Raw genomic sequence first — 21,210 nt, 5'->3', positions numbered from 1 at the left:
TATTTTTTTCTAAAATTTATTACTATTTAAAATTTTTTTAGTAACATTTAATTTTTTTTAATATTAGATGTTTAAGAGTTAATTTATTTTCCTTCTTCGAATAGCGTAGGAATGCTTTGTTCGTTTCTGAAAAAATTGTGAGGATCTACCTTGGTCTTTACCATAGCCAATCTCTTGAAATTGTTTCTGAAATACTTGAGACCCCAAATGCTGGCTTGGTCGTAGCTGGTGTAGCCATTGTTATTCACCCCAATGTCAAGATCTCTGTAATTCACATATGCAGCTCTTGGAGACTTTGAAACATAAGGTTCCATATATTTATACACTCTTCTTATCCAATTCATATGCCTTTGTGCAGCCTCGTCCCCTTCCTCTCTCCAATCGACCGCATAGTGAATATGAAATATGTATCCAGATCTGTGTGCGAATGGAATTTCAGATTCCGAAATCTCATCCATTCTGCCTCCATAAGGGGCGAATTCAACCTGAGCTATTTCAATCTCATCGTCATAAAGCAAGCGCCATAACCCTCGTAATCCAGCAACGGGAATGGGTTTCCTCACATAATCAGATTTTCCTTTGTATTTCATTAAATAAATTTGAGTTCTGTTCAGCAAAACTTCAGGGGCTTCATGGCCACTAGATCCACTCAACACACCATTCGTGAAGACAGCGGAGCCGATCCAACTCGTCTCAGTACAGTCCTTTCTGTCCAAACCCAACTCTGGTAAGCTCTTTTGCATCAATGGAATAAGTTCTTCTACACCTCCTTGAAACATGGACACAAAATTCGCTTCTATTGTTTGCTTTCCATGTTCACCTGAATTTACCTTTCTCACGTCCACCCTAATGAATATGCGCTCGTCCATTTTATTCGCCACAAGCTGCCACTTCTGAATGATCTCGGTTGCATTCTCTTCCAATGTCCTTGCAACATTGAACACTGTCACAGTTGATGGAACTGGAACTAGTTTTATCTTCCACGCCACGATGACTCCGAAGCTTGCTCCCCCACCTCCCCTAATGGCCCAAAACAGATCCTCACCCATGGCTTCTCTGTCAAGAAGATTACCATTCACGTCTATTATGTGAGCATCAATGACATTATCTGCGGCAAGACCATACTTACGCATCAAGAATCCATAGCCACCTCCACTGATGTGGCCACCAGTGCCCACAGTGGAACACACACCACCTGGGAACCCAAGTGTTTTGCTTTTCTGACTAATCGTGTAGTAAAGTTCACCGAGAGTTGCCCCAGCTTGAACCCATGCAGTTCGGCTTTCTATTTCAACCGTGATTTGTCGAAGGTTTAAGAGGTCAACGATGACAAAGGGGACCTCGGCAACGTAGGAGAGACCCTCGTAATCATGGCCTCCACTTCGGGTTCGAATCTGCAGGCCATGGCGTTGGGAGCACATTACGGTGGCTCGAATGTGGGAAACGTCGAGTGGCGTGACAATGACTTGGGGTTTGGAGTTTGGGTTGGAGAACCTACGATTTTGAATGATAGCATCTAAGACAGTGAAGTATGAAGAGTTTGTTTGGGTGTAAACAGCATCGGAGATTGAGTTGGTGATATGGGGATAATTGTAAAGACATTGAACAAACTTTTCATGAGTATCAAAAGAAAGAGGTTCAAATGAAAATAAAATAGCAATGGCAGTAGCGAAGGTAAAATATGAGCTTAAATGCTTCATTTATGTGGATGGTTTGTTGCTGACATGAGAAAGAGCGGAGCCTCTAATTTATATAGTTCCGGAGTTTAATGTTAAGGATTGTGTTCCACTGTTTCACTTTCTCTGAGCATGAAAAGGCAATGGAAATAAAAGAGCAATAATATATAGCAGTGAAGAAGGTGCAGGTGGAATAGGAGCTGACGAGATATGGATGGTTGGTTGTGTAGAATAAACATGAAATGGTGGAGGGTCCCACATATTTTCAATAATATCATGGATGATAGCCGGATACATTGAAGCTTTCTGCAACACCACATGGTTTTTGCGTCATGAAGAAAGTTTTTTATTTGTAAGGAGAAACTTTCCACAAGTGAACCAACCACAAGGAAGGTGAAAGAAGTGAAGCACAAATTGTTTATAGGAAAATGGTAGTTTGACACTACCATCTTATTTACCTCCCTCTTGACGCTGCTCAGTTGAAGTTTGAAATAATATTTTATTTGATAAAGAGTCTTTCTTCTCATAAAAGATTAAGGGTATTATCGAAAAAGATTAAGGGTATTATTGAAATATTTTATCAAGTATATCAGCAATGTTATCTTTCCTTTAATGTTTCCTTATAAAAGAAGAAATGAAGTAACCCTCATCATTAATTTTTATCAGAGAAGCTTTGTCTACATTTTTCATTGCACTTTCCCTTCTTTTTCAACAAAGCATTAAACATTCAGTTCCTTTTAATGTTTGAACGACAACAACAAAGGATCAATATCGGTACTCGACGGAAAGTTTATCATTCACAAATAAATAGTGTCTAAGGAACATCCTTTTAAAAGTTTTGTTGAAAAACTAAATATTCATGTGCATGGATTCTAGTTTCAATTTTTATTGCTCAATACTTTATTATTTTAGATTTTTATCGGCATATGATACCAAAATACATACTAATTCAAGACTTGAAATTATTGACCAGAAAAGAGAAAGAAATTATAAACGTTACTTTAATTAATTATTTTTTTTAAAATAACAAATAAATTCAATATAATGCTATTATAAAAGATACACTAATTACAAAAACACAACATTCAATTCTCTTTAAAAAATGAAAGCACGAAATTCAAAATTTGCACCATTTACATCTTTAACCTTATTCCATCCAAATAAGTGAGACCCACATTTTATTAAACAAATTGGTTTTTTATACATATTGAGTGTCAAATAGACGTTATATTATAACCGGTGTCAAGGTACCAGTACCCTTGTTTCTAACTACTCCCTGTACCCGTGCAATGCATGGACCATTTTAATAAATTTTGAAATAAAATTATTAGATGTTAATTATTTTGTTTAATATTTTATTAGCGGATGTGACAAAAGATGTAAATTAAATTACGTTATTAAATTATTAAAGAAAGATATTAAATATCAATTCATTAATACAAATTGCACAACATTGGGACGTGTAAACCAAGATATTAAGTATATTGAAGTTTCATTCATTAATAAAAGCAATGAAGTTTTGATTCTTGTCAAACTTGTCGAAATTCGATTAAATTATGTCCGTTTCCTTTCATTTATGGATCGCACTAAACTCCTTCCCACCTTTAAAATATATTCAAAAGTTTTATCTTATATGATAACTAATTAAAAAAATTATATTCAAACACCAAAGAAAATCTTTGAATAATGATTATTTTAGTTAAAAAAATAATCTATAACTATTATGACTAATTAATATATTAATTTACAAATTAAAAATTATTGATAATTAAAATAGTTTCTATTATAAATTAATCAAATTAGTTACCAAAATTTTTGCTACCAAAAAATTAATCTTTAAATTAATTTCTAATTAAAAAATTATTTTCTAAAGTTATTTTTGTTCATTAAAAATAATCATTATTTAAGAGTTTTCTTATAATGATATATCATACAAATATGTTTACATTAAAAGAAAAAACTATATATTTTATTTTGTTATAAAAATACATAAAGACTTTAATTTATAAAAAAATAATTTTTTTATATATTCAAAATTTATTGATAAACATCATTAAAGAAATATTAATATGAATGTTTCCTGGAGAAAATTATTATTTGTAGTTATTAATAAACATTTACATATTATATTTTTGAAAACAATATTGTATAATCTCTGGTTAAAACAATTTCACATCACAATAATTAAAAAATTAATTTAATATTTAAAAAAATCGTGTAAAAAAAGTAATAAAGTGTAATAAACTTTTTACACAATAAGTCCTAATGCAAAATTCGTAACTAAAGATAATAATAAGATGAATAAGTTAAAACAAAATATAATTATTAATTCAAATATAATGATAATATTAAATAATATTAATATTAACTAATAATGATAATTAAAGAAAAAAGTTACAATATAATTGTTGATTAAAATAATAATAGCAACTATAATAATAACTAAATTAATTAATTAATAATTAAATAAATAAATGAAGGGTTAAATATGTTTTTTGTCCTTCAACTTTTAGTGAAAATTAGAATTAGCTTCTCTTAGAAACCTTGAACCAATTTAGTTTATTTTCTTTAGAAATGCGTGAATTTAATCATTTAAACCAAATTGTTTTAAATTTATTTGAGATTTCAAACGCATTTCTCAACTAACATTGAAGCAAACATGTGTCAAACGGTGTAAACAAACTAAAACATTATAATGAAATGTGTTTGAAACATCAAATAAACTTAATAAAATTTAGTTAAAATGACTATATTCACGCATTTACAAAGCTAAAAGACTAAATTAATTCAAGGTTTTCAAGAGAGACTAATTCCAATTTCAAATAAATTATAATAGTATTTATAATTATGAATTTTGGATTATTATTGAGGTAATAAAGGTTTTAAAATTTCCCATGTTTTTGGGAAATGACATTTCATTAAATGCAGTTTTATATTTCTCTATTTTATTTATTTAAATTAGTAATATTCGATCGAGATGTTACACCGAGTATAACCAAATTTTGACTAAGGCCGACTTGACCTAATTTGGCGAGAGATGGCTCGACCAAAATTCCATCAACATTGACTCAACCAAATTTGGTCAAATTTGACCGAGTTGATCTGACCAAAATTCAGCCAAATTAGGGCAAGTCGACTTCATCCAAAATTGGGTTGCTTTCATCCAAGTGGACCCCAGATGAAATTCAGCTGAATTCAACCAAGTCGTCCCCAACAAAAACTTGGTTGAATGCAGTCCAAGTTGGACTTGGCCGGTTGAATTTCGCCGAGTCAAACATGTATGAAATTTGGCAAAATTTTCTCGAGTTGACCCTGGCCGGAATGTGGTCAAATTAGGTAGAGTCAGCCTTAGAGAATTCGACTAATAAGCCTCGACCGAAATTTTGGTCAGATAGACCTAGTCAACCTTGAGATAAATTCGGTCGAGACGACTCCGTCTGAAATTTAGCCCAATTTGACTAGTTGGTCACGACCGAAATTTGACAAAATTTGGTCGAGTCAACACCGACAGAAATTGAGTCGAATGTGACCAAGTTGGCCCTGGCCGAAATCAGTCGAGTAGACCCCAACCAAAATTTGGCCAAATTCGGCCGAAACGACGCCATCTGAAATTCGACTGAATTCTCCCTAGTCAAAATTTGGCAAAATTTAGCTGAGTCATCCTTAGTAAAAGTTTGGTCAAGTCGACTTCGACCGAAATTCAGCCAAGTAGACCTTGCACGAAATTTGACTAAGTCGAACTGTCTGGATTCCAACAAGTCGTGATAGCCAAAATTGGTCGAATGCAGTGGAGTTGGTCTAACCAAATTTGGCCAAATCGACCTTGACCGAATTGGGCCGAGTCGGCTTCGACCTAAATTTGGCCAAATTGGATTGAGTTTACGCCAACCAAAATTTTGCCGAATTTGGTTTAGTCGGTTCGATAAAAATTTGACTGAATGTAAATATTTTAAGTTGACTATTATATTTTTAAAATTTAATTTAAAAATTTTATATATTAAAATAAATATTGTTAAAATGAAATTTTATTTTCAGAAGAGAAATTCAATTATTTTATCCAAACAAGAAATTGAAATGTATGATATTGTAATAACTTTATCTAAACAAATTATTTAGAAAATGAAAGGAATTCAATTGCAAGAATTTCAAATGCAATGCATTTCAATGTCTTGGAAATTGAAATGTATGATATTGTAATAACTTTATCTAAACAAATTATTTAGAAAATGAAAGGAATTCAATTGCAAGAATTTCAAATGCAATGCATTTCAATGTCTTAGAATTGTTGAAGTGCTTTATCCAAACACAAGGTAATGGTGTGTTTTGATGAGACAATTTAAGAGAGTAATTCATTTATTTGGAGAATTTAAAATTCTTTAAAGGAAAATGATGTGTTTGGGTAAGGAAATTAAAAGGAAAATGAAATTAAAGAATTTTAAGAAGGTATTTCAAAAAATAAAATAGTAGAATTTGAAATTCTCTATAAAAAGAAGAAAATTGAAACTCCCCAAGATGTGGAATTACTGGTTGGCTAGGACAAAAAAAAGTCCAAAAAGTCAAGTTGGGCTGGACTGCGCTGAAGATCAACTTAAACTAAAAGTCAAGATGAGTCCTACCAAATTGAAGGTCAAATTAAGTTACGTTAAACTTAAAAATAGAGTTAGTTTACCGTAAAATAAAAATTAATTTGATTTATCTAAAAAAATTAAAAGTTAAAATATTTTAATTACTTTATCTAAACTAATTATTTAATTATTTAAGAAATGAAGAAATTCAATCGCAAATAATTTAATTATTAAGTATTTTAATTTATTGAGATTGTTAAAATTCCTTTGTCCAAGGTAAGTTTAATGAAGAAATTTGACATTGCAATGCAACGATGAGGAAATCTTGATTAAATGTTAAGCCTGTTAAAACTGTAAACAATAAAACCTAAAATATGTAAAACAAACATTGACAAGTAAAACTGGAACTAAATGTAACATAAAGCAATTAACTATAAAGAAAACTAAAAGTTGTAAACCGAAATTGAAACAATAAAAGTTAAAATTAAAATTCGAAGAAAGCATGGCAATAAACTAAAATGGAAAACTGAATTAAGGCAAAACATAAATTGGAAACATGAACTGAAATTGTAGTTGCAAGATTGAGACTAAAAATATGTGAGTAGTGGACTACAAGACTACTCTCCCTCTTTTCTATTTATAATGAAACAAGTACATAGAATATGAAAAGACTGCTCTAAGATCCTAGGCATGATTAGATACAGCAGTAGATACGGTAGTAGATAGTTTCCCACACTCAACACCCTATACATAGGGTTAATGATACAATAGAGGTAATAATTCTAACACTCCCCCTCAAGCTGGAGCATACAAATTGTATGAACCAAGCTTGGAATAAACGAACTCAATCTGAGGTCCTCTTAATGACTTGGTCAACACATCTGCAAGTTGGTCATTTGACCCAACGAACTCAGTACAAATTTCCTTGGTCATCAATTTTTCTCAAACAAAGTGGCAGTCAATTTCTATGTGTTTAGTTCTCTCATGAAACACTGGATTTGATGCAATGTGGAGAGCAGCCTGGTTGTCACAGTACATCTTTATGGTCTGAATTTCACAGAAGTTAAGCTCTCGAAGAAATTGCTTTACCCTTATAAGTTCATACGTGAGAGACGCCATTGCCCGATATTCAACTTCAGTGGTGGATCGAGCCACTACATTTTGCTTCTTATTTTTCCAAGAGATAACATTTCTTCCAAGGAGGACACAATATCCCGTAGTAGAGCGTTTGTCAATAGGAGAGCCTGCCTAATCAGCATCACAGTACCCAAAGATTTGAATATTTCCTTTATCTTCATATAGCAAACATTGTCCTGGAGCCTTCTTGAGGTACCTTAAAATATGGATGATGGCATTCCAATGTCCAAGACATGGAGTCTGCATAAACTGGCTAACAATTCCAACTGCAAAAGATAGATCAGTCCTCGTAATAGTCAGATAAATTAACTTTCCAACAAGCCTCCTATATCTCTCTAGATCGGAGAATAATTCGCCTTCTTCTTTTGTTAACTTCTGATTTGGGTGCATAGGACTCTCTACTGGTCTGCAGTCAATCATACCTGTTTCTTGTAATATATCAAGAGCATCCATCTTTTGACTGAGCTACTTCAATGCCCAAAAAGTATTTGAGGCTTCCGAGATCCTTGGTTTGAAAATGTCTACACAAGTGCTCCTTCAGTTGAGATATTCGAGTAGTATCATTTCTGTAATAACAATATCATCAATATATATTATTAGGAAGACACATTTCCCAGAAGAGGTATGTTTGTAAAAGACTGAGTGATCTGCCTCACAGTGTCTTAACCCAAATTTCTGAACAATGGAGCTGAATTTTCCAAACAAGCTCGTGGTGATTGTTTGAGGCCATATAAAGAGTGATGCAATTTGCATACCATACCAGACTCCCCCTGAGCAACAAACCCAAGAGGTTGCTCCATGTAAACTTCCTCCTCAAGATCACCATGAAGGAAGGCATTTTTTATATCCAATTGATGAAGCGGCCAGTGACGAATTGCTGCCATTGCAAAGAAGAGGCGAATAATAGTCATCTTGGCCACGGGAGAGAAAATGTCACAATAGTCAAGGCCATAAACCTGAGTGTACCCTTTTGCAACCAATCGGGCTTTGAGTTGATCAACATGACCATCGGGGCCAACTTTAATTGCATACACCCATCGACAACCAACAGCCTTCTTGCCCAAAGGGAGGGGCACGAGCTCCCAAGTATGATTGCTTTCAAGAGCCTACATCTTTGCAATCATGGCTTGTTGCCATCCAGGATGATCAAGTGCTTCATTCACATTTTTGGGAATAACAACAGAAGACACTGAGGATAAAAGTGAACAATAGGAAGGCGATAATCGATGATAGCTAAGAAAATTATAAATGGGATGTGGATTTCGAGAGGAACGAGTACCTTTTCTGAGAGCAATGGGCCAACCTGAATCACCTTCACCAGGAGTCGTGGGATTAAGAGACGAGGGAGAAGAATCTGAAGTAAAGGATTCACCATGTTCTTGAACAATTGGACTATTCGTCGGCGTCCTGTATTGGAAAGAATCAATAGGTGGAGATGATGGCTCAGGAGGACTTTGGTCGAGACTTGGAGTGATAGGGACATTAGAAATATTGTACTCAACCACGGGAATAGGAAGGACCTGCTGTATGACATGAGCATCTTGAACAGATGGAGAGAAGTAAGGGGTCTGTTCAAAAAATGTGACATTAGCAGACATGTAATATTTATTGGTTTCAGGAGAGTAACATCGATACCCTTTTTGAAGTCGTGAATAGCCCAAGAAAACACATTTGAGAGAGCAAGCAGAAAGCTTGTCTAACCCGGGAGACATGTCATGAATAAAACATACACAACCAAAAACTTTAGGAGAAGTGTGAAAGAGAGGATTTTCTGGAAACAGAATGGAGAAAGGGACCTTATGATTGAGAGAGGAAGATGACATCCGATTAATAAGAAAACCTGCAGTTAAGATGGCATCTCCCCAGTGATGGACAGGAACGTTGGCACTAAGCAAAAAGGTATGAACAGTTTCAACTAAGTGTCTATTTTTTCTTTCTGCTATACCATTTTGTTGTGGCGTATGAGGACAAGTAGACTAGTGTAGGATACCATGAGAACTCAAAACATTAGAAAAAGCAGACGAAGAGTACTCTTTGGTATTGTCACTTCTTAAGATTTTGATTACTTGACCAAATTGATTCTTGATTTCATTAAAAAAGGATGTGAAGAGGGATAATAATTCAGAACGGTCTTTCATAAGATAAACCCAAGTACATCTCGAATATTCATCAATGAAAGTAACAAAATACCTAAAGCCAAAAGATGAGACACGACTAGGTCCCTAGATATTGGAATGGATGACAGAAAAACTAGAAATACACTTTGATTGAGACCTTTTAGGAAAGGTAGATCTAACAAGTTTTCCTAGTTGACATGACTCACATTCTAAAGTCTGGAGACTACTAAGTTCAGGAAATATTTTCTTTAACTTGGACAGGTGAGGGTGACCAAGCCGATCATGTAAGATTTTAGGATTGGGAGTTGCAACACATGACACCCATGGACGAGATCCAAAATGGTATAATCCGTCCGTTTCATATCCTTCTCCAATCTGTCTCCCCGAGCCACGCTCTTGTATAACAAAAGATTTATTATCGAAGGTTACAGAGCAATTCAATGTTTTGGTTAACTGACTTAAGGAAATTAAATTGAAAGGACAATTAGGGACAAAAAGGACAGATTTTAGATTTAAGGAGGGAGATAGGATGGCTTGACCAACTCCCTTTGAGGATGTTTTAGAACCATTCGCAAGGGTTATAAAATGAGATTTTTCTTGGAATGAAATGGTTGAGAACAAGGAGGTATTACCAGAAATGTGATCAGAAGCACCAAAGTCAATCACCCATGAATTGTGACCTTCCATAGATTGAGAGATGCAAACAGTTGATGTACTTGGAGCTTGAGATGACTGTGCCAAGCTGTTGGACTTGAGTCGTAGGTACTCTAGATACTCGTCCTCAGTGAACTTGGAGTCAGTAGTCTCTGCTTGGGAGACATTGATTGTTTTGGCAGGAAAACCATGTAAAGTGTAGCAGTTTTCTTGGGTATGACCCATGCTTTTACAATACGTACACTGAGGACGCCCACGACCTCCACGTCCACCTCCTCTAGTTTCACGACCTCCTCTTCCTCGGGTAGCGACCATGACAGATGGTTCCATTATAGTAAGAGTTTCTGGAGTTTGAAGAGTTGGAACACGTATCATGCGGGAGATCAAAGTTTCCATGGAAGGAACCTTATGAGAGGTCAAAAGCTGATCTCGGATATGACTAAAGTCTGGGTGTATAGCGTAGAGGATCATCGCCATATAGTACTTGTCAAGCTTTTTCTTCATTTCATCTAGAAAGTCAACTTCCAAGAACATTCGAAGTTCTTCCACAGTAGCTTGAGCGTCATTCATGAAGGAAATCATATCATGGTTAGTCATTTTCATAGATGCCAACTTGTTCGCCGAATCATAGAGGCGCTAGATATCATTTGCATAGATATTCTAAGTTCGCTTCCAAAACGAGTGGCATGTTTTGAAGGCCCATAGGGACATCAAAAATCGTGGTTCCACCGACTGCCACAATAGAGCACATAGTTGAAAATCTGCTTGTTTCCACTGTTCAGTTTTTTCAGAAGGTATGTGACTGTCATCTTTCTCAAGGTGGTTGTGATGTCCTTGACCGAGAAACCACATCTCGACGGCAGCGGACCAAGATAAGTAATTTTGGCCATTTAGTTTCTCGAAAGTAATGCAGGGGCTTCTAGAGAATGAAATAACACTCCCAGTACCTCCAGTGGCCATATCTGATCAAGAGAATAAACAAAAACAGAGAGGATCTCGGAAAACAGTGAAACAGTGATGATTTTCGAATACCTTAGGGAGATTTCAACAAGGGGTGCTACTGGACTTTACCGAAACAGAGGTTTGAAGGTCAAAACGGGTAGAGGAGGCTCCGGCAAAGACTATGGAGGTGGCGCGACGATGAACCGGTGACTGGACGGTGGCGCGTGGGCGGCACGTGCCTGACTGCAGCGAACAGAGATGACGCGTATGGAGGCACGTGATGACGACTCTGCCTGCAGCACCGGCGAGGTTGGCTGTCGCGCAGAGAGGCAGTCAAGATCCGGTGGTTTCTGGACGGAACTACGACGATGGACGGCGACGGACAGCGGCGGAGTACTGCAAACGATGGTGGATAGTGTTGATATGTTGTTTGACAGTGTTGGGTAGTTCAAAAACGAGGTTAAAAGAACTTGGACAGCTGCGGACAGCGGCGGTGACTAACGGCGGTCAACCGCGGACAGCGGTGACGGATGGTGCCAGACCAGATGAGATAGAAACCAGAGCGAGATCGACCCTCTCTCATACCAACTTAAGATTGAGACTAAAAATATATGAGTAGTGGACTACAAGACCACTCTTCCTCTCTTCTATTTATAGTGAAACAAGTACATAGAATATGAAAAGACTGCTCTAAGATCCTAGGCACGATTAGATACAACAGTAGATACGACAGTATATAGTTTCCCACACTCAACACCCTATACATAGGGTTAATGATACAATAGAGGTAATAAAGGAAAATTCAACAAACATTAATTGAGAATGAAAAGCAGAGATAGTTGTGAACGTAAACAATGAACAAGATTTCAGAACTACCCTTTCAGTAAATTGCCTTTGAATTCAAATTGAATTAACAAAAACAAAATGTACTGTATGGCCCATTGGTAGATCGGCCAAGCGGACCAAAGACCAGCGGTCGCAGGCCGCCCGCTACAGGCGAACCTCACAGTGGACGCTGAGGCGTCTGGCCCATCGGAGTCTTAGCTCTGAACACACTAAATCGGCTATCTGTCGACCAGACGAACTAAACACCCCCCCGGCCTTCATCTCCATTTGAACTTTGTTTCCATCTTCATGGAGACCCTCACCTCTAAGGGCAACCAGTCAGGCCGACGATTCTCGGTCGGTCGGCCAAACTATAACCTTGATCAATCAGTCAGACATTAATTATGATAAAACAAGTCATTAATCAAAATTAAAAAGCAATTGGGCCATGATTAAGGAGCCCTAATCATAAGCCCACACCAAAAACTATAAATAGGGGCCCAAGGTAGGTTGGTGAGGATCTTTAATTCGCATTTATTACAGCAGTTACAATTATCTACCAATCGGCCTTAACTGACTTAAGCATTAGAGCCTTTTAGACAGATACACTTCGCCCGCCTAACCGATCGAGAAAGAATAAAGATCGTGTGGAACGGAAAATAAGACGAGCCATTTGAGGAGAGCAAAGTGAAGATAAAAAGAGTAATTTAAGTGTTGATTATAGGTGCTTGGTCTCTACTCCCGAAACACAAAAGTTTAATAAAAAATTTCCCTTGCGTTGTTGGGCAAAACATTAACAAATCGGTTGACTTTTCAGCAATTATGTTACTTAAAAATTTGCGGTTGATTCACAGATTTTAGTTTAGAGAATAGTTTAAAACGAAATGATTATAAATGTGTCCTAAAGGAATCAAACAGTAAAACTCAAATCGTCGAACAAATAAACTAAAATAAAATTTAATAGACAAATAGTAAAGCCACGCAATGAATTCCGGACGCACACGATTAAATTCTGCACAAGTCGTTGAGAAATACTACTTAAATGGGAATTGGAGGTTCCCACGTTGTTTCAGAAAAGAAATTATTTAAATGAAGAATAAGACAATAACTCTATTTTGTACGTGGTAATCGTTAATAACTCCGAATTTCAACTATTTTGACTTAAGCATATATTTTAGATTTCTTTATAATTAGTTTTAATTAGTCGAATCATACCAATTTTTATTTATTTGGATGTGTCAGATTAGTACATATTTTTAAGAAGTGTCAATTAAGTTCTAACTTTTGAGAAGATGTCTTAATTAGGTCTCTTTTAGAATTTTTTTTATTAACGTCGATAACGGTATTGATATTTAAAATAAGTTACAAAATTAAGTATTGATATTTATATTAAAATTTAGTGGTAAAAATCATGAATAAAATTAACATTGTTAATAATTTTGTTCTGAAAATGACCTAATTGAGAAAAATTTTTAAAAATTAGGACTCGATTGACACATTTTTAAAAATGAGTATCAAACTGACACGTCTGAACGAAAGTGGATACCATCCGACTAATTAAACATTATAATTACTTTAAATAAATTAAAATTTTTATTTAAGTTTTCTTTATAATATTGTCTCTATAAGCTTAAGTTTTCCAAAATATAAAATAATAACATACATCAATAATTGAGTTTTGAGTTTGACTTTAACTAATTCTTATAGGACAATCAGAATTGTCTTATTTATATTATAAATTAGTTTTAGTTTTACGCGATCGTTAAAACGAAAAGAAAAAATAGATTAAAAAATCGAAAAAATATAATATTAGGAACTTGGGGAAATTATAAATATATTAGACTTAAAAAATAAAATTGAAATTTAACATTTAATAAATGTCGAATTATATATATATAAGGAAATATTTATTTTCAAAACTAAAAGGTGTGTATGGCCCATCTCGGTAAATTGTTAAAATTGATGCAAATTTGTCGTCTTCTACTTTCTTTTATCTTAAATACGCTATGACCGGAAGCAGAATGGTGAAGATAATGGCAGCAACTAACCAAGTAGCAGCAGTTTCTTCGGCGTCACCGCAAGACACCGATGGCACAAACAACAATATCACGCGCATTCATCCTACTCTATACTTTGCTGCACTGAAAGGAAACTTCCAAGAATTCATAAAAGTTCAGAATTTGGAGACTCTGGTGACCCCCAACAAAAACACCATCCTCCATATACACTTGACTTCTACAACAACACAAAAAATCGGAATCCCTTCATCTGCATCATTTCTTCTGCAAACAATTCAGGGAAAGCGTCCAGATCTCAGATTCAAAGTAGGTGTTTCAGAAGAATTTGTGAAACAGATTCTTGAGAAGTGTGGAGGTCTAGTTCTAATCCCTAACGCCAAAGGGGAAACACCCCTTCATATTGCTGCAAAGAATGGACACTCCGGTGTCGCAAAATTACTGGTTGAACATGTGAAGGCTTTTCCACCAGACATCGAGCATGGTGTTGGAGCAGAACAAAAGTTTATAAGGGCAACAAATAATGAGAAGGACACTGCATTGCATGAGGCTGTGCGCTATAATCACATCCAAGTAGTGAAGACCTTGTTAAAATTGGATCCTCATTACTCCTATCATGCAAATAAAGCTGATGAGACTCCTCTTTATCTCGCATCAAAAGGACGATATCAGAAAGTGGCGTATGAGATATTATCCAACATCAAATCGCCTGCATATGAAGGCCCCAATAATCAAACAGCATTGCACGCTGCAGTGATTAATCAAGATATAGGTAACAAACCTTCCTGTCTTTCATTTGAAGTTTTGATGGTTGTTTCTCATACCTTTTATTCCATAACTATATAAATAATCTGAAACATTACATCTTTACTTGAGGTTTAACTACTATTTTGTTTTCTATATTTTGTGTTTTACTTCATGTCTCGATATTTATTTTTGGTTTAATTAATTTTCATTAAATGTTAAATTGTTTTGGTTTAATTAATTTTTTTTAAATGTTAAATTGATTGAACGGAGTCTCTTCTATTAAATCAATTCAATGTTGTCCTACATGTCAATTGAATAAAACATTTAATTAATAATTTGATCCTTATTTTTATATGAAGACAATGTAATCCATTATTTGTCATTCTTCACATATCCTGAGAATGAATATAAAAAGTCACAACTAAGTTCATATTTCCATCTTTGACAATGTCATAGACAAAAATAAAAATTTTGGATAAATAATTCTAAATCTAAAGAAGTTAACCTTAAATCTAAAGGAAACGATATTGATGATGTGTCCTAAAAAAGGATTAGAGAGAGAAGAGAATTTACATTGACACATGATCACAACAGTAATGTGATCTTATGAAAAGTGACCGTTTCTATTTAATAACAAACCTTTTATTAAATTAACATGTAGTTACCTTCGAATGACGTCAATTTAATAAAAGGAATTACATTGAATTGAACCGATTTAATATATAGAACTTAATTAAATATAAAAAGTATCGAAACCATAATGAATCAAAGTTTAAAAGATATATAAATATTGAAATAGTAATTAAACTTTTGACTTTAATTTCTTCTGTAGAAATTTTCTTCAAATGTCGGTGATAGTTTTGTTTTTTTTTTTTTTTTTTAAGTTTTCTAGTGACACCAAATGGGGTGTATGGGCAGATCAGTGACAAATAGAAGGGGTATAGAACTAAGATAAATCAAGAATAAGAATTGAAAAATATTTATGGAACCGATAGTTTTGAGTGTTAATACAAAAGGAACGATAACGATTTTACCAGACATACAGAAATGGCAAGAGAACTTCTGAAGAACGAACATGTGAAACCGGCAGTGAAACCTGCGGATAAGAAAGGTCGGAATCCTCTTCATTATGCGGTGAAAAAGAGGAACAAAGTTTTGACGGAGTTGCTGCTTCAACAAAATGCGAGCATTGCATACATGCAAGATAACGGCGGCATGACGGCACTTCACATCGCTGCTGCCGATGGAAGTTGGCAAATTATAGAAACCATCATAAAACGCTTTCCAGATTGTTCGGAGCTAGTTGATAAAAAAGGCCAGAATTTTCTTCATTATGCTATGAATAAGGGGAGGCTGTTTACAGTTTTTAGAATCACGCGCAACCTATCCATGCTTCATCTTTTCAATGAGCAAGACGTTGACGGAAACACACCCTTCCAAAATTGCTTCATGCATTTTGTCCCTGTTATCAGTTACCTCAGACGCAAAGCCACAGTTAAGTTTGTGTATGATAAGACAGAAGATTCAAATGCAGTGTTGACGACACAGGTATTAATATTAACTCCACTTACCAAACACTCTTTGCATTAAGTATATTAACTACAACTTTACCTAAATGCAGGAACCAACAGAGCAATTAAAATTTGGAGAAGAAAAACAAAAAGAGCAAGAAAAGAGTGCGGGACGATTTTTTACGAAGGAAGCAAAAGAGACTCATCTATTAGTGGCCACACTCATTGCAACGGTGAGTTTTGCAGCTGGAATAACCCTACCAGGAGGTACCATACAAGATGGAGAAGATAAGGGTAGCCCAATTATGAGAGAAAAAGCCTCTTTCAAAGCATTCATTGTATCAAACACAATAGCTATGGTTCTGGCAACTACTGCAGCACATATACATCTTTTCACGTTTCTCGTCGCCAAAGCCAATTGGAAGGAACAATATGTCTCAGAATTAGCACTCAACTTCACTTTATTCGCCTTATTAGCAATGATTGTTGCATTCGCTACGGCCACCTATGCCGTACTGGGATCTTCCTTGCTTGGTATAGCAGTTATCACTCTTGCATTACTATATTTCTGTATGATACCTTTGATAAAGGCATCCATGGCAGGGAATTAATCCATGTAATGAATCTTTTTTTTTTCTTTCTTTAACCAACTCAAATATCTATTTATTTATTTTTTTTAATTTTATGATTAATTCATTATAGACTTTATAACTTTAAATTTCAAAAATGAATGAGTTGAATAAAAAATAAATAAGTTTATCATGATTTTTTTTTAATTGGACTATCATCATTATTGACCATTGATTTGATGGCAAATATGAGATATATACAGCAAGTATTATTTTATTACTAACGGATAAATCTTTTTTACTAGATTAAAGTAGTCTTTGATGGCTAAATCGATCACAAAAATTGAAGAATTTAGCAACCAATATATTTTATTTGGCACGCCGGGGAGTAGATTTAGGATGTATATTATGCGTCTGCACACAAAAGGAAGAGTTTACAACACATTTATTCTTCTACTGTGAAATACCTAAAAGTGGTTGGGAGCACTGTGATAGGTAGGTAGGAGTGATATTACTAAACCATAATAAAGCCCAATTACACTTCCAACAATTCCGATTTTTTTTCCCTTATACGCAATTTACTTTGATTATTACGGAATTAGCGTTTTTACATGAAATCGTGCAGGGGTTAACGTTTTTCATACAGTAATCGATTACCGTATGTTCTAATCGATTACTGCATGCGTTGCAATTTTTTGAGTGTAATGTAATTGATTATGAATGAACTGTAATCGATTACATGCATAATTTTTTGAAAAAAAACGTTAACAAACATTTTACTGGATAGGAAAGCAATGACATATGATATAGTTGAATATGAAACTAAAAATAGTGATAATAATGAAAAAAAAAACATTATAATCAATTAAAGTACTAACATAATAATGTCAATGTGAAAGTGCATTAAACAAATACAAAGTTTTTGAATGAAATAAACATCAAAATGCATCTAAAAAGGAGGAAATTGGCGTCGCACATAAGCCATGTCTTCCTCAAGTTGACCAACCCGAGCATCTATACTGTCAAATCTTGAACCAACAAAAGCCCGGAGATCGCGAATTTCGTGGATAATATCATTAAGCATAGCAGCAGATGCATCTTGGGTAGGCTGAGGCGGTGGAGATGGTGTGCGATCATCATGAATAGGTGCATCCTGCATATCACGTTTATGAATCCATTCACCATTTTGGTTTTTTACAAAACCAAAGGAATGAATAACTTCAGCACCAATTGGACCTGTTCTCCAATTAACCTCCTCAAATGGTTCATCTTCTAGAGGAACATTAAACTTAATTAAAATGTCAGTAATGTGATTTGCATATGGTAAAGGGGCATGGTCTCTTAATGTCTTTTTCATGCGATATCTAACCTGATGACCCCAGTTAAGCTGTCTTCCGGTCAGCATTGCCCACATTAAGATAATGTCTTCTTCAGTAGCTTGGGCAAGGTTAGTTGATCGGGGCACCAAGCATCGACATAAGATGTAGTGCAGGATACGTGTTTCCACTTTCATTTGGCTTGCCAGTATTCTTCCTCCAATATTTACATTGTCACGACAAATCATTACTTTTGCATTGTGACTCGAATAATCATCTCTCCATTCCTCCACCATGTTTTCCTCAAAACAGACATCTTGAGTGCCCAACTGGGTTATACAATAAAACATATTTATATCCATTCTAATCTTGACATGCTTAACTTCACTAAGAATAACCCATTCATCAGTAATTTGTAAGTTAGAATAAAATACTCTAACTAACTCCGGATAATAACATTGACGATTAGTCAAAAAAGGTAATAATCCCAAGTTGTGCAGTATATCATAACACTCAAAGTTTTGCTCAGCAATAAAATCATTAGGATATCTGGGTTCAATAATATCTTTGCTGAAAAATTTTGAAGTATATCTTTCATATTGTGCTACGGAAGAGAAAAGTCTTTGTGGCTGTGAAGGTGCAATTATTTCTTCAGGTTCGTTGATGGCGGCACCACGACGGCAACGAGCACCGGTTTGAGTCTTGCGTTTCCTTGAAGATTCAGCCATTTTTAGGTGTTTCTGATGATTTTAATCGGTGGATTTTGTAGAGAATTGAAAATGAGAAAGATTGCAACGAACGAGAGGTGATTTGGTTAAGAAATGAAGGCACAATGGTGAAAACACGAAGGAGGTAAAGGGGGCGCAAGTTGGGTTTCTGGTGTGCAGTGGCAGAGAGAAAATGTTGTATTTATAGTGGAAGACGAGGTGTAATCGATTACAGGGTTTCTGAATCGATTACCAAGTTAGAAGTTATTTTCCAGGGGCTCCTGTTAGAGGTGTAATCGATTATAGGGTTTCTGTAATCGATTACGAAGCTAGAAATTATTTTCCAGGGGCTCCTATTAGTTCATTAATCGATTACAGCGCTTTTGTAATCGATTACCAAATTAGTAATTATTTTCCAGGGGCTCCTATTAGTTCGTTAATCGATTACAAGCTTTGTGTAATCGATTACATTTTACAATTTTAGACTTGTGTAATCGATTGTTTAATCGATTAAGGTAACACATAATCGATTAACTTACTCTGTAATCGATTACCTTCACATCAGATGTCAAAAATTTGATGATGGTAATCGATTACACTTTGAAGGTAATCGATTACAGTACGTATTTTTGCACCAAATTAATTATGGTGATGGATAACATGGTCCATATAATTGATTACAGCATAACATATTTTTGTGATAGCATTTCTACTCCATCAATAAAAAGTTTAAAATATTCCACTAATTAATGAAAAATAAAATGATTAACAAGTTGCACATAACTTAAAATGGAAAGCAAAGAAAATAAACTAAATGAATTACGGCAACCATCTGTATCTTCTTCTCCCCCGGTGATCCACAAATTATCCAGAATTGATATCTTCCTATTTTTCGGTAGGTGTTGGTGGTCTGATGTCTCTAGTTTGGATGAAAAGCTCGATATAGGAAGAGATACGCGGTTTTTTGACAGATTGGTCTAGACTTTGTACGTGTTTCCAACGACTGATCATTTGTGACACATCAAAGTCATATTTGATTTCCGCGGTGTCATGAAATAGTCGCCTGTTGCGTATTATTGAAAGGCGACGATAGTTAATTTGTTTGACAACTCTACGATCACCACACTCGACTAATTGAGTTACGGTTTGTAATAATTCATTGTAGGTGCAATCATGTCTGATGGAGAAGGTTTTCATGGCATCCGAACCAAACTCAAGACCAAAACCAGATGGACTCTCTATGATACTAGCACCCCTTAATGGTCTACCATACATAAATCAATCAATATAACAATGTATTAGTCATTGGAGTTTTACAAGTAGTCATTGTATTATACATGGGAGTCTTATGGATAATTATTGTGTTAACTGTTTTTATTTATTTTGAATACAACGAAATATGGAATTTATAAATTGTATCGTTGATTGTATGAGTAATATAACAACAACAAAGGTCAGAATTCGACTCTTTGGATTAAGACCTGCAACAAAAGTGTGCTATTGCTGTAAATGAGTGGTGTCCAGGTAAATTTGTTTGAAAACCTTACTATTGCAGAAAAAGAAAAAGTCTCCATGGTGGTTCCGAATATCGATGAAGATAGTTCTTTATCCAAGATTTTGGATCTCATCAGTTCCAGCTCCATGATTGACTCGGTTGAGTTACCTCAAACCCTCACCGAGTTAAACCTCACCGTAAATCGCTTGTCCATGTTGGACCTCGCATATACAAAAACCTCACCAAAACCAATGAAACTCCAACAGACTCTCGATTTGTGCTAAAAATCTAGTTGTGCTTTGTAGCTTGGGTAACGGTCATAGGTATCGCACTTTGTCATCTGATGGGTTTATGCATATATAATTTTTCAGATATGGGTTATGGTTATAATTATATTGAGAGACTGTGGTTCCATATAGTTATATGACATTAGTATTATATATATAAGACATTTGACACCAGTTTTATATCAAAACTTTAAGATAATCGTGTTATAGATTTTTATTTTTATATAGTGCTTAACTTTGTCTATTCTATTCAATGTGGGACTTTGACTCACACTTATTGCCAATAATTCTATAGCATAAAAAGGAGGTACCTTCATGAACATTGCAAAGCATGTCATTTTCGTCATTAACAAAGGTTTTAAGTAAAATTATTAATTTTATTTTCTCCAATTGTGACCCATTTGTCTTTTTTATCGATAATTGCGTTTTTTTTTGTTTTTTTTTTCTGTTGTTAAGTTACACATGCTCCTTTTTCATGCAAAGGTCAATGAATGCAAAGGTCAACGAAATCTCATACTGTTGTTATAAACTGGAGTTGTGAACATAATGTTGTTAGATGTGAATCGTAGTCGCGGGTTTTATATCGCAACTCGGATTCTCCACCACACCTAGCTGAATGGAACCCATTGGAACAACAACGTTGAGAA

At 34.9% G+C, this 21,210-nt stretch overlaps 2 protein-coding genes across 2 annotated transcripts; one reads left to right on the top strand and one right to left on the bottom strand.

The window, feature by feature from the left end:
* Positions 1–68: 68 nt before the first annotated feature.
* LOC114176388 (tetrahydrocannabinolic acid synthase-like) lies at positions 69–2,275 on the bottom strand. The gene has a single exon (XM_028061429.1). It carries the CDS (start codon positions 1,698–1,700, stop codon positions 84–86), a length of 1,617 nt encoding a protein of 538 aa, XP_027917230.1. The 5' UTR covers positions 1,701–2,275; the 3' UTR covers positions 69–83.
* Positions 2,276–13,922: 11,647 nt separating this feature from the next.
* On the top strand, positions 13,923–16,827 carry LOC114175049 (ankyrin-3-like). Its single transcript, XM_028059802.1, has 3 exons — positions 13,923–14,703; positions 15,724–16,226; positions 16,300–16,827. Exons 1-3 carry the CDS (start codon positions 13,923–13,925, stop codon positions 16,798–16,800), a joined length of 1,785 nt encoding a protein of 594 aa, XP_027915603.1. The 3' UTR covers positions 16,801–16,827.
* Positions 16,828–21,210: the final 4,383 nt, after the last annotated feature.

The sequence above is a fragment of the Vigna unguiculata genome, chromosome 3, assembly GCF_004118075.2.
Source record: "Vigna unguiculata cultivar IT97K-499-35 chromosome 3, ASM411807v1, whole genome shotgun sequence".
Taxonomy (NCBI): Eukaryota; Viridiplantae; Streptophyta; class Magnoliopsida; order Fabales; family Fabaceae; genus Vigna; species Vigna unguiculata.
The sequence above is the reverse complement of the archived record's forward strand: the minus strand, read 5'-3'. Positions and strand labels throughout refer to the sequence as shown.